This window comes from Felis catus, chromosome D4 (assembly GCF_018350175.1).
Source record: "Felis catus isolate Fca126 chromosome D4, F.catus_Fca126_mat1.0, whole genome shotgun sequence".
In the NCBI taxonomy this organism is placed as follows: domain Eukaryota; kingdom Metazoa; phylum Chordata; class Mammalia; order Carnivora; family Felidae; genus Felis; species Felis catus.
Genome location: NC_058380.1, coordinates 13,131,822 through 13,146,056, shown reverse-complemented (window position 1 = coordinate 13,146,056; position 14,235 = coordinate 13,131,822). Strand labels below are relative to the sequence as shown.

Genomic DNA, 14,235 nt, shown 5'->3' with positions numbered 1-14,235 from the left:
CTCCCAAATCCTTCAAAAGGAGGAAAGAAAAAAAGGCAATGTATTGGTTGATACACTCCTTTCTCTTCCCCAGAAGGTCCAATTAAAATAAGAAACTGGCAACTGGGAGTGAGCCTTAATGATCAGGGAATAATGAAAGTCAAATTAATCTTATCTACCTCAGTGGCTTTCAAGGTTTTTGGTCTTGGGGTCTATTTATACCTTTAAAAATTATTGAGGACCCCTGGACCCCCAAAAGCTCTTATGTATGGGAGTTCTATCTATGGGTATTATCATGTTAGAAAGTAAAGACTTAAAAATATTTATTCATTAATAGTTAATATTAATTCATTTTAAGTTAACCATAAGAAGCCCATTAGATGTTAGCATAAATAATGTATTTATGAAAAATAACGATTTTTGTGATAAAAGTAGCATTATTGTACCCTTTTTGCATATTTCTGTAATATCTGGCTTAATAGAAGACAGCTACATTCTCATATCTACCTTTGCATTCAGTCTGTTGCCAGATGTTTTGGTTGAAATATACAAAGAAAAGCTGACTTCATACAGACATGTAACAAATATGACAAGTATATACATATATATATATATAGAGAGAGAGAGAGAGAGAGAGAGAGAGAGAGAGAAGGAGCATTGTAATAATCTTTACAGATAATTATAGATATTCTTTTTTGAAGTTACATACATCAAAACTCAACAAGTGGCAGTTTTTTTGTTTTTTTTTTTAATTTTATTTACTTTTGAGAGACAGAAAGAGATAGAGCTCAAGCAGGGGAGGGCAGAGATAGAGGAAGACACAGAATCTGAAGCAGGATCCAGCTGTCAGCACAGACGCTAGGCTTGAACTTATGAACCATGAGATCATGACCTGACCCAAAGCCAGACGCTTAACCGACTGAGCCACCCAGGCACCCCACAAGTGGCAGTTTCTTAAAGATTAGTTGCAACACGAAATCTGAAATAGCTTCAGTGAACTTTTTATACTCTGTTACTTTAAAATTCATTGGTTGATCTTACACTTTGCGTGGATCTTGTAACATCAAGGATTGTAAAATATTGGTTTGCTGAGTTATACAGATCTCACTGTTGACACATTTCATTAAACAATTTCAAAAACTCACATTCATTAATATCCCTTCCAATCTTGTGAGAAAAGTCTTTAACTTCTGAAAAACTGTCAAGGTCATGGGGAAAGGATATACAAGTTTTCAAAAATTCTCCTTTTTTTCTAATTGCTGCTTGGAAAATTTTGAATTTTGCCATTGGCAACAAATACCATCAGTTACTTTCCTTGAAACAATAGCCCCACTTCGGCCATTTCCAAAAATATCTGCCAAATGTCCAAGACTAAATAAACATAGTTTGTCTGGCAGTCATTCCTTCCAGCAGACAGTGCATGAAACAATGTGGCCACAAGCCAAGGAACTGCGTGTTTGTCCTCAGGACAACCCATCATAGCTCAGTATGTAAGGAAAGCGCTTAACCCATACTTGCCATTTCGTCCCTCAAAACCCTGAAAAGACATTTCTTTAGCATCGAAGATAGAGATTTAATAAAGTTAATATTTTTTTAGGCCTTATCAAGGGCTTCTTAAGTAAAAACTGGATTTTTGTTTGTTTTTAAACTTCAAGTGCATAACAGTGGAACCTAATGACCGCTAGTAAAGTTTGGTGCCACTGCCTTCATTCCTGCCACCCCCCCACCCTGCAGTTTTATTCACCATTCTTTTATGCCATCATTGCAAATGTTAACACAGTGTCAACGACAAGTAACATCTTAGTATTATTAGGAAAACACCTTTGACTTCACAGAGACCCAGCTATCTCAGGGTTCCTGGACTGCATTTGGAGAGCTGTTACACTAGCTGGTCGTTGGCATGATTTTTATTTTTAACGAGGCTTATCTTCTGATTTTGAAAGTATTTTGTGGTGCTACGAGGCCACTTTGAAAACACCAGGAAGTATAAATAAGAAAAAAAAATCACACAAATTTCAAACTGCTGGGCACTTCGGAAGCTAAAAGGAAAAAAACGGAGAGAGGCAAGGTCCAAGCTATTCCTACTTGAGTGGTCAAATCAAATTTGGAGGAATGGTAAGGGCTGCAACCTTACTATTTTACTCAGCTTTCAAGAGAGCACTCAACCATTCTGTAACATTTAACACAGAATAGGAATCCCTGACCCCTGAGATGTAATTTTGTGCCTCCCCTCATTAGATATAAATCAAGGGCTGTAATCTGCTGAGTTGTCTTCTCTCTCCGTCTTGGCCTGTGGCTATTTTGCACATTCCCAGCGTGACCATTGATGCTACAGTATGTGCTGGCACTTTCCACACCACTGAGCACCTTTTGCTACCATCGGCACATGCCCTTGTGGCCCCATGACCCTTTGCTCTACTGGACAGCTGCATAGGCGACATGAAGTATCTGAACATATATTCTGAGTAATATTCCAAGAGTCCAGGTAACAGAGGTATTTCAGAGGTTTGAGAAACATCTCATGGTTTGAGTGAACATTTCATGGCTTACCCAAGTGCCTGAGATCATGGAGATGTTGGCTAAATAAGATGGTTCTAGGAAGATGGAAGAAATTTTGGTCCATGAAAGAGATTATAAATCTGCAGGCTCTACCCTGGGGCAATCTCATTGTGCCCCTCTAGATATCTAATTTTCTATGATTCACTAAAATCACTAAATCCCTAATTTTAGAATTTCTATAAATAGGTTCCTCTTGTAGCATTTTATTTAGCGAAATGAATAAATGCTATGTGGTACCATAGAGATGTTCTATTACCTGGTTAAGATATAATAGGATTCTTTTCTTACCTCTATAAAGAAAGATCTAACTTTATGTATAACATTTTTTTAAACAGCCCAAAGCCTTGAAACTACTGGGAATGGAGGTGAGTATTTGCCCAAATTATTAATGTCAATTATTTATATATATGTATATATATTCATTATTCATTAATATATTCATAAATATTCATTCATATATTCTTTATATATATTCATTCATATATATTCATTCATATACTATATATATACATACATATAAATAATTGACATATATATATTCATTCAATTGGTAAGGCTTAGTACATGATTCTAAAATAAGGAAGTGGACTTTTTCCCAGTGTTGAGAGGGCAAGTCACAGTAGCCTTGAAAATTCCACCCTGAGGTTACATTAGCAAGAAAATAAATCGTATTTGAAATACTAACTCGATAACCAAGGAAGCATATAAATTCCAGTAAGTGAAATCTATTCATGGGTGTTTACAAATGGCAACTGATCCAAAGGCCAGAAATACTTCACAAATGCACCTGAGAGGTATGTAGAAACTCGAGATAGATTATCTGTTTCCCAGCTTTTGTTCATGTGGGTATTGTGGCTTAGGCACCTGCAAGTATAGGATGTCTTTGTCCTTTCAGAGAAAAGGGTAGTGCTGTCCATCATGAGGCACAAATAACCTTACACGTAGGGGAAAAAAAAAGCGGACAAAAGTAAAGGAAGGAAGGAAGGGAAATTGAAAAATACCCACTGAAAAATACTTACTAAAAGTTGGAGTACAACACTGACATGTTCCCATAGGGCTGATCTTGTTTTAAAGTTAGGAGTGAGTGCTTCTGGGATAGGTGCTGGGAAAGGCTAGTTCATTCTGTATCAATCCCAGAGCAGGTTCCGTAGTACATATACAGTAAACAACCATATGATATATTTAGTTGACTCATTTCTCACTCCACCTCTGTTTTTTTCCCTAAAATGACAGGATGATGTTCCCTTGAGGCGAGGAAGAAAGACAACCAAGAAGCGAGAAGAAGAGGTTGACATTGACTTGGACGACCCTGAGATCAACCACTTCCCTTTCCCTTTCCATGAGCTGATGGTGTGGGCCGTCCTGATGAAGAGGCAGAAGATGGCCCTGTTCTTCTGGCAGCACGGCGAGGAGGCCATGGCCAAGGCCCTGGTGGCCTGCAAGCTCTGCAAAGCCATGGCTCACGAGGCGTCTGAGAATGACATGGTTGATGACATCTCCCAGGAACTGAACCACAACTCCAGGTGGGCCAGCCCAGCAAATGGGGTGGTCAAGAGGGGGCAAGAAGAGGAGGCAGGCCCCAAATACTGGAGGGTCTGAGCTACCCAAACCATTCGGCAGAGGTAGGGTCACCTCAGTGGTACACACAGAGGGTGGACACCAATAGTTAACATTTATGGCAAACAGTGCTAGATACGTAAGTCCTCACAGATATGTAGATTTTATTTCAGCCTCTCAACTGCCTCAAGAGGTGCGTCCTCTTATTATGCATATTTTATATTTAAAATTTTTTTCAGTATTTATGTATTTCTTTTGAGAGAGAGAGACAGAGACAGAGACAGAGCACGAGCAGGCAAGAGGCAGAGGGGGGGGGAGACACAGAATCTGAAGCAGGCTCCAGGCTCTGAGATGTCAGCACTGAGCCTGAAGTGGGGCTCGAACTCCTGACCTGAGCTGAAGTCAGACTCTTAACCGACTAAGTCACCCAGGTACCCCTATTATGCATATTTTAAAGCTGAAGAAAGTGAGACTCAGAGAATTTAATTAACTTGTCCAGGATCCCAAGCTTGTGGTTGATCAGGCTCAGCTATGAACTGAGGTCTCTCACGTGTAAGAAGACCTACCACACTCTACTCGTTGATTTGTTTTGGTCTGCCTCCCCCATCCGTCGCCTTGAATTGGGGGCCTTGGGTACCAGGAGCATGTCCTGTTCGGCTTATACCCCCCAGTTCTAAACACAGTACCTAGCACATGGTGGACGCTTCATGGGTGTTGGCTAGATGAACACGTGAACAGACTATACCCTATGAGCAACAGTGGGGCCACACAGTAACCCCCTTTTGTGGCCTGGCCAGTGGGCCCCCACTTTCATCATCCAAGTCTCCAAGATGGCCAAAGGACAACCCCTCACATTCTGTCTTTCAGGGACTTCGGCCAACTGGCGGTGGAGCTCCTCGACCAGTCCTATAAGCAGGACGAACAGCTGGCCATGAAACTGCTGACGTATGAGCTCAAGAACTGGAGCAACGCCACCTGCCTGCAGCTTGCTGTGGCTGCCAAGCACCGCGACTTCATCGCACACACGTGCAGCCAGATGCTGCTCACCGACATGTGGATGGGCCGGCTGCGCATGCGCAAGAACTCGGGCCTCAAGGTCAGCGCGCCCAGAAGGCCCTGTTGGCTGTGAGGACCGGAGGGTTGGTTTAGAGCTTTCCGAGCTGGTGGAACTAGGCATTTTCTTATCTCAGGAGGGTGGTTTTAAGCCCCAACCGTGACTCAAAATCTTCTATATAGTTTTGTTTTGTTTTTTTCATACAGAGACTACAGCCTACCCCAAGTTCTGCTAAGTCAGAACCTCTGGAGATGGCATGCCTAAACATTAGTATTTTGCAAAAGATCCAAAGGGGATGGTCACACACAGGTACCATAAGAGGTACCATTTGCTCTGGCATAAGCCATGCTGCACCGGGAACCGCGTACCGGGCAACCTTGTGTGGCCGTGCAAACCTCAATGCCTTGGCCCCCCTTTGTACCTTGTCATAGACACCTTGGCTCCCCCCAGCTATGCTTGAGAAATGTTTTCACCTGAAATAAAAATGAGATGGGTTTATGTGTAAAGATGTTGCTAGATCATCTTGGTCTGTTCTTAACTGATGAAAAACACGTTGCAGACCAGTTATGTAGAGCCTGAGTCCATTTTAGGTTTCTCTAAGCCTGTACATGCACAGTTATATCTGTATAAGTTTTCATTTTTTTTTAAGAAACCAGGGAGGATACAGAGCCAAGTGTTTGTAGTGGTTACCTTGGGGGCTGAAGGTACAAGACATGGGATGATGTGTGGCTTTGCTGCTTCATGTTTTCCTCAGTGTTTTACAAGGAAGACATTTAATTGGAAGAAGCAAAAGAAAGAGAAAATGGGAGAGAAAAGACTGAAAGGAGTTTTCAAATGCTTTCTCTGTTTAGAGTTTGTGGCTGTTACAACTGAAGCCAGGCTCATATTTACCTGGGAAATTCCTGGTCTGGGCAACTCTGAGGTCAGCCCAAGGCAAAAAGGCCGGAGCAATCGGCTAAGGCCACCCTGATGGAACCAGCACCCCTCCCCCATGCCATCCTCCCTGCAGGTTCTTGGCCCCAGAGTCTCAGAAGAGCTCCATGAAGTGGGTCATGGGCACCCTATAGCTGCACTACCAGTGACTGCCAAGCCTGGCTCTCAGATCCAAGGACAGGGTGTCATGTCCCCTCGAGACTGCCAGCATGCCACCCGAGCCTTCTCAGGCCTGCCAGTCACCCTGAGTTAAGGGTCACCACCCTCCGTTTTCCCTTAGTGGCTCCAGAGTCCTTGTGGGCATTCAAGCACAGGCCACCCCTGCCTCATTACTTGCGGTTCATTTTCACTCACTGTTCAGGATCTCTCTGAGCCCTCACCTTGGTGCAGTTTCTTCAAGGAGGTTCATATTCAGAAGACTTATAGAGCAGAACCAGTTTAGTGATTGGGCGAAGAGGCGGGAGAAGATCTGGGGAAGACAAATCACGTGTGGGATTATCATTCAAATGGAGAATGAGGGGCACTGGGTGGCTCAATCCGTTAAGCGTCCAACTTCGGCTCAGGTCATGATCTCACAGTTTGTGAGTTCGAGCCCACATGGGGCTCTGTGCTGCCGGCTTAGAGCCTGGAGCCTGCTTCCAATTCTGTGTCTCCCTCTCTCTCTGCCCCTCCCCCACTCGCGCGCTCTCTCTCAAAAATAAATAAACGTTAAAAAAATGAAAAACAAATGGAGAATGAGATTGCCCTCTTGTGAGAAGGGCCCATGTATTTATTACCATCACATGGAGGCTGAAGCGTATTGTTTATACATGATAGAAACACAGTGCTGGGCTTCCTGGAGTGTTTGTGTAGGGGATTCTCATGGTGAATACAAAGCCCACGTGTGTGTGTGTGTGTGTGTGTGTGTGTGTGTGTGTGTGTGTGTTTCTGTTGTGCAGTAGCAAGTGCCAGGGGAATACTCCGAAATGAAAACATGCTTTCCCACTTGGATTTTCTCAAGGTCAACTTAGGACACGGAGATACCCAGATGACTCCACTTGATGTGTTAGCAAACAAATGCCAGTGGACATGCATTTGAATTGATTTCACAAAGCCAAGCGCTAATGGCTAAATGAAAGTCTGAATTCTTTCCCACTTTTTCCTTGAGCAGGGCCCCTCATTCTCCTCAGCTTCCCCCATGCATAGTGGGTGTTAATTGGGTGGATTTGGGTAAGATGCTCCTTTTCTCCAAAAACTACTATGTGCTGTTATGCGCAGCTACTACTGTGCATAACAGTTCCCGGATGGGCACGAGTGACCCTCTGCGTGTTAACACGTGCAGGTGCCTCACTCAGGGCACACACGTGTGCCCACGCGCACGTGTGCACTCACACACACACCCCACCACCCTAGGCCCTCTGATTCTAAGAAAAAAAAAAAACCACCCTCATCTTAATCCTTTAAATGTGATTATTATTATTATCATTATTATTACTTTAGGTAATTCTGGGAATTCTACTTCCTCCTTCAATTCTCAGCTTGGAGTTCAAGAACAAAGACGACATGCCGTATATGTCTCAGGCCCAGGAAATCCACCTCCAAGAAAAGGAACCAGAAGAGCCAGAGAAGCCCACAAAGGAAAAAGATGAGGAGGATATGGAACTGACAGTAAGGAAAACTATCCCGTCCTTGTCCGCGGGCGGCAAGCCTACTCCACCTTTCCTGTTGATACAACTTAAGACTCAGTGACTCCCAAGGTCACCCTCCAACCAGGTGCTTTCATTTAAGTGTGAGACCAGAGTATTACAAAAGTGTCTTCTCTAGGCACAGATAACATAACAATAGGGACTATTTCTGTGCAAAATCCTTCAGCCAGGGTCACAGGACAACCCAGTGAAATCCAAAAGCCAGGCACCCCCAGTTGTCCAAACAAGCCACGCTTTATAAAGGAGCAGGTGCTGGGGCAGTCTTAGCATACGAAGAAGGCAAAGGAATGTATGTGGGGGCAGCCAGCCGAGCCACACTGGGCTGGAGCCCTTCTGGTGATCAGATGCTACGCCTTTATCTGTCTTCAGGGTCAGGCTCACACATGCAGGACTAATTGAATTTTGAGGTTTGTATGGAAGGCTTTTATTAGATCTTCTGGTATAATTATAGAACATGGATGCTTTATTCTGCAGCGAGAAGGGGCAGCTGGGCATGGGACAGCTTCCTGCAACCCCCGCCTGAGCAGTGTGACCGCTACTGGATCATGTCCAAAGTCTAAAAATGTCACATGCTCTTAAAGAGACAAACAGGGCTTCGGAGCTTTGGAGACATCGCGCGACAGCTCCATAGGACTTCCCTGATATCCCCCACCCTCCCCACCACCCTGAGCAGTGACTGTGGTGACTCAAAAAACCTGTAAGGAGAGAAAACCTGAATTGGTTTTGCTCAGGTGACAAAAGGCCCTTTCCATTAGTATACTAGTGGGAGCACCCTGTGAATTGTTTTTCCTCCAGATCAACAGTATTTCCTTCCAAAAGGAAACCATCCCAGCCCCGAGTACAGCAGGGTATAGGCATCTGGCCACTCTTTTGACTGACCAATTATTCACAGTTTTTGACTCACAGAGTTAAAAGCCAGTGTTGGTTTTCCATTTCAGGATTCTTATAAAAACCAGTGGAGGCGCCTGCTCGCCTCTATGACAGGATCAGATGACTGTCTTCCCTAAAGATCTTACTATAATTTTCGCCTCTGAATCCTTCAAGGATAGAGAATGATATTTTAACCATTAACAGAAACAGTAGTACTAATAATACCAAATCTTTATTAGAGGGGTAAAGAGTGTTCATTCTGGAGCCAGAATCCTGCCCCAACACCTACTCACTGTGAGACCTTGGACATGGTTTCTCAACCTCTAACATGGGAATGATAACATTGTCTCGCTCACAGGCAGTTTTGCAGTTTAAAAAGTGTACACGTCACTTCTGTAGACTGGGGCCTGGCATATTGTGAACCTTGATAAATGTTTGCGAATATTGTTAGGATGGCACTAAATGTTTGACGTGCACATACTCATGGAATCCTCACAAAAATCCCATGAGGTAGGTACTGTTATTATCCATTTTACAGGTGAGGAAGCTGAGACTCAGAGAAGTTAAATTGCCCAAGGTTACCTAGCTAATTAATTGCAAGGCCAGGATTAGAACCCAGACATAGAGGGGCGCCTGGGTGGCGCAGTCGGTTAAGCGTCCGACTTTGGCTCAGGTCACGATCTTGTGGTCCGTGAGTTCGAGCCCCGCGTCAGGCTCTGGGCTGATGGCTCAGAGCCTGGAGCCTGCTTCCGATTCTGTCTCCTTCTCTCTCTGCCCCTCCCCCCTTCATGCTCTGTCTCTCTCTGTCTCAAAAATAAATAAACGTTAAAAAAAAATTAAAAAAAAAAAAGGACCCAGACATAGAGATCCCATTGGCCATGCTTTTAGCCTATAGCCTCAGGGATGCAGAGAATTTCTTCTTAGTCTCAAATGTAGGCATTCACTTGGTTTGGTCTACCTCATAGCAGAAAGAATCCAAAAATAATGCACGGGCCTCCTACGTCAAGTATGACTTGGCCTTGAAGCCTCAAGGAAGGACCCTCTGAAGGCAGCCACAAGCTGAATCACAGTTCTCTCTGGGTGGGTCTCAAGGAAGAAAACAAAGAAGACAGCTCCCTTCTGCTCCGTGTGGAGCTGTGAGAACCCGATCCTTCAAGAAATCACACTAAAGGATGCATCTCTCGACTGAGAGCAAAGTCTGCTTCCCAGAGAATAGACCCTGCTGCTGTTTACTGAGAACCTGAGGCAAAGACCTCACACTAGCTCTACTGCCTGGGCTTCTTCTCCACAGGCAGAAACAGCTAGAAGGAAAGGAAGAAGGGATTTTGTGGACTGTTAAAGTTAGGGCTGGATAGCAGATATCTTTAAGCTGGAGCCTCTTTTGACCCTAATGACAAATTCTGTCCCTGCTGGAGCACTGGTGTTCCTTACCCTGGAGAAGATTGGAGAATGCAGCGTGCTGACACCTCCACTCCTTTCATAGGAAAGATATTTGAAGTTCGGTGCTAAACCAATATATCCTTTCTTGGATGGGAGCATTTTCCCCTGGCCCCTCCAAAATTATGCACAAAATATGAGCTTCAATTTCATTATCAGTAGCCTTTAGTGGCCTAGTTGACTTCAATGGATCTTTCCCAGACTTGACATCTGTGTCCAGCCAGCAAAAATTCTCAAATCCATATTATGTAGTGTTGCCTGTATTTGACCCTATTACATTCTGCTTAAGGAATGTAGTCAAAGGAAATGTTTGACTACTGGGAAGAGAAATCAAGAAAATCAGTCAGTTAAGCTGCTTAGGCTGGAATTAATGAAATTTCGAAAATGCTTTACTTAAACCCACAAAAGAAAAGCTTTTAAAAAATGCATTCACTTGGGAACGTATCTGAATAATGAAAGCAAGATAGGCCGTGTTGTTTTTGTTTTTTTTCACCTGCATTGCCAGATACGTGTTTTTGCACTCTGCCTAATAAAGCTCCAACATGTCCAGAGACCCAGGGCATTGTCTCAACTCTGTTGGGGAAGCCACTCTTTCTAGAGTTTACCCCAAGATGTCACTGTCCAAGATGCCTACAACTCCTCAAGCTGCCTTTACTAACATCCCATTATGTCCCCAAATTGTATTGTATTATTGAGCAAATAAAGAAGCAGAACAGAAGCAGGGTAATTATGTTACATAAATTATAAATTATAGAAGGATGTAGCTCAGAGTTTCTTGAGGTCAGTGGTCAATATTGATAGAAGTCAAACGTGCCATATCCATCACGGAGATTGACCCAGCTCACTGATCAAAATAAAGGCTTGGATAGGCCATAGAATGGGATCTTACCTATTAATCAAGTCAAGGTGATTTCCTAGCCATAGAGGCTTTAAAGGAATGGAAGTTGCCTTGTTACCTTCTCCAGAAATCCTATTGGTTACAGGTTCATCATTTGCGATTGTTACATATTTAAGAAGGTGGATAGTTGAGGCAATGACAAAAGTAGTTGGAACTATTTGTATATCTTGAGTAAGGTGGTTTGAAACCAGAATTATCTGCTCTCAAATTCAAGATAAACAAATGGTTTCTATAATTAGATCTCTCAACTCTAAACCTGTATCCCACTCCTTTTTCCTATCCTAATCCTTGTCAGTCACTGAGTAGTTAGAAGGATTTGCCCTGTTCTTACACTTAATAAAAATCTCATTTCCCAAACATGGTAGAACTAACCTTGTCTTAGAATAATACCAAAACAATTAAAGTCAAGAAATTATGCTATAATAGAGCCCTAATAACACTTTTCTTTTTCCTGGCGAGAAATTCCCAACCAGATTATTTTCGTCAAGACTATCCAAGAAAAGTCTCAGTTCATTGTAACTAAACACTAGCTAGTATACACAGAGCACTTATTAAGTGCCAAATGCTTATTTATTTGTAGACCAATCCTATAGCAGGTGCCATTATTACCCCCAACTTAAAGATAAAGAAACTAAGATTCAGAGCGGTTAAAAGATTTACCCCGGGTGCCATGGATTCTGAGCATCCAGGAGAGGATTCGGTCCTCCTTCTGAATGACTCAAAGTCTGGAATTCTTCACCAGTAGGATCTTCAGCCATATTTGACTCATCCTGCTACTTGCTACCCAGACAGGCATGCATCTGCCTTTTCTCAAAGTCTGCCTTTTTTGTGATGTTTTATTGTCATTTTTGCCGCTGCTGTTGACATGGGTGAGAAGGAAATAATTCGATTCGTAAGGAAACTTCCAACAGCTTGGAGATGAGGCCTCTCCAGGTCAGGCCTGACTTCTAGTCCCACCCAGCAGAATCTCCCATGCAGAGGAAGGCATTGTGCTTAGAAGTCGCCATGAAACTAATCCCAGCAGTAATTTGGGTTTTATGAAGTTTGAGATCAGGGAACCAAGGTTTATGCCTAAGGGTTGAGGAGAGGTTTCTAACCTAACTAAGCTCCAGGCACTTCAGATAACCTCTCTAATACTCGTAACCTTTGGGTAAGTTAGATATTACTGGTCCAGTGTGTTTGTTTGTTTATTTGTTTGTTTTTACTTAAGAGTCATTAGCATGAGTAGATAGAATTCAAACCCAGATCTGCCTGTCTCACTACTATGGGGAGGGGGTGGAAAGAAAAGAGATTCCTGGCCTTCCGAGGCTATGCTCTTTCTCCTCTCAGAACTCTGGTATCTTCCATTATGGAATCTTCCAGAGCTCCCATGGCAGAAGAGAAGATAATGGTAACAGATATCCCTAAGACCTTCCATCCCAGGCACATACCTTTGATTCTATGTATGACGCAAATGCACACCTAGGGAAGGCACAACCTGTGAATCTCTGGGGACCTTGGATAAAACCCTTAGGTTCTGTGAGCATGCATTCCTGATGTGTAAAATGAACACATTGAATCGCATGCTCTCCAGAGCCCTGCCATGATGGTGTCGATTCTCTTCCACTGTAGGCGATGTTGGGACGAAACAATGGGGAGTCTTCCAGAAAGAAGGATGAAGAGGAAGTTCAGAGCAGACACCGGTTAATCCCCCTGGGCAGAAAAATCTATGAATTCTACAATGCACCCATTGTGAAGTTCTGGTTCTACACTGTAAGCATCTTCCTTTTTCTTCTTCCTAATGGGTGACCACAAAGAGCCAATGTCAATTTCACGTGCACCCTTGTGGTTTCCTCTGTGAGTCATAATATAAGGATCACACAGGCAGGGATGAAAGCTTTTCCCAAGAGTTCTGTAAGACGTGTGGAGTTTGTGAGGCGGCTTCTACAGCTTCTGCATTTCTCCTCCTTGCAGAAAATAAAGGAAATGGTAAAAGTGAGAACTAACAGAAATAGAGGTGGGACGAGTATGAGTCTAGCAAAAAAATAGATGTCATTTTATAAAACACTTGTGTGTTCTGGATGGATGAGCGCTGGATCGGAGTTGCCCATTTTAGATGCCAATCCTGGGGGTAGGGAACATTTGAAGGGTAAGGGCTGAGCAGAGTGTTCAAAGTAACGCCACTAAAGGTGGGTAGCCTAAGTGTGTAACTACTCCCAATCTGCTAGTGTCATCAAACAGCCTTTCTTGTTCAGACATGATGAAACAACATGCCAACCAAAGCAGCAAAACCTACTCGAAGTAACTACAGGCACAGTGGAGATTGTTCTGTGCGCACCCTGCAAATATTTTGTCTCCACAGGATGAAATCTTGTCCCTGAAATAGCCTCTTGATATGATAGAAATGGCTAGACTCTTGGTTTCCTACTTCTGTTTTTCATGAAGGTGAGCTTCCCCCAGGTCATCTCTGGTTCTCTCCAGTCACAGTGGCACTGTGCCAGATGAGGGACAGGTGTCTGTATTTTTGGCCTTTCTCACAACCAGCTACCCACCAGGCACCTGAGTCAGCAAAGGAAAATCCTAGTCTGAGGCCAAGATGACTCAAATGACCAGATGAGGTGTTTCTGTGCATGCGTGTGGTCCCGTATGCCAACACTTAACGCTGCCTTTCAGTGAGGCTTTCTGAGCCTCAGCACTGTTCACATGGGGTGCAGAAAAATTCTTTGCTTAGGAGGACTGTCCTGTGTACTGTACCATGTCCAGCAGCACCCCTGGCCTCAGTTCACTAGATGCCAGGAGCACTCTCCAGCTCCCACATATGACAACCACAATGTCTCTGGACATCGCCAAATGTCCCTTTATGGACTTACTTTGCTACCAGCTGAAAACTACTGTTGTAAACTATGGTCTTGAAAGAAGATATAATTGAAGTATAAATATTAGATTTTCTTAGTGAAGTAAAAACTCAGGTCTGTGAATACTAAAAATAGAAAATAATTCTCCCCCGAAAAAATTAAGACGTACAAAAATAATTTCCATTTATATATTTTATGCAGATATTAAATTTACCTTGCAGGAAACAACTTAGTGGGTGACAAGCATGGACTTTGGGGTAAGACAGGCTGAGCAGAGATCCTGTCTGGGCCCCTTAGTATTACCGTGTGACCTCAAACAAGTTACTTTAGTCCTCTGTGCCAAGATTCCTTAAGATGGGGATAATAATAGTACCTACTTTGTAGGGTTTAGTAAAGATTAAATGTGTTAAAATATGTAAAGCACTTAGA

The 14,235-nt window shown here is 43.2% G+C and overlaps 1 protein-coding gene across 10 annotated transcripts in view; it reads left to right on the top strand.

The window, feature by feature from the left end:
• The window catches only part of TRPM3 (transient receptor potential cation channel subfamily M member 3), an 804,873-nt gene that overhangs the window by 718,021 nt on the left and 72,617 nt on the right, over positions 1-14,235 (top strand). For all 10 annotated transcript variants that reach the window (XM_019815754.2, XM_045042771.1, XM_003995389.6 and 7 more), the window contains 5 exons: positions 2,874-2,903; positions 3,772-4,061; positions 4,963-5,191; positions 7,562-7,729; positions 12,584-12,724. In XM_019815754.2, coding sequence (XP_019671313.1) covers positions 2,874-2,903; positions 3,772-4,061; positions 4,963-5,191; positions 7,562-7,729; positions 12,584-12,724 — 858 coding nt within the window. The remainder of the gene's footprint in view (positions 1-2,873; positions 2,904-3,771; positions 4,062-4,962; positions 5,192-7,561; positions 7,730-12,583; positions 12,725-14,235) is intronic.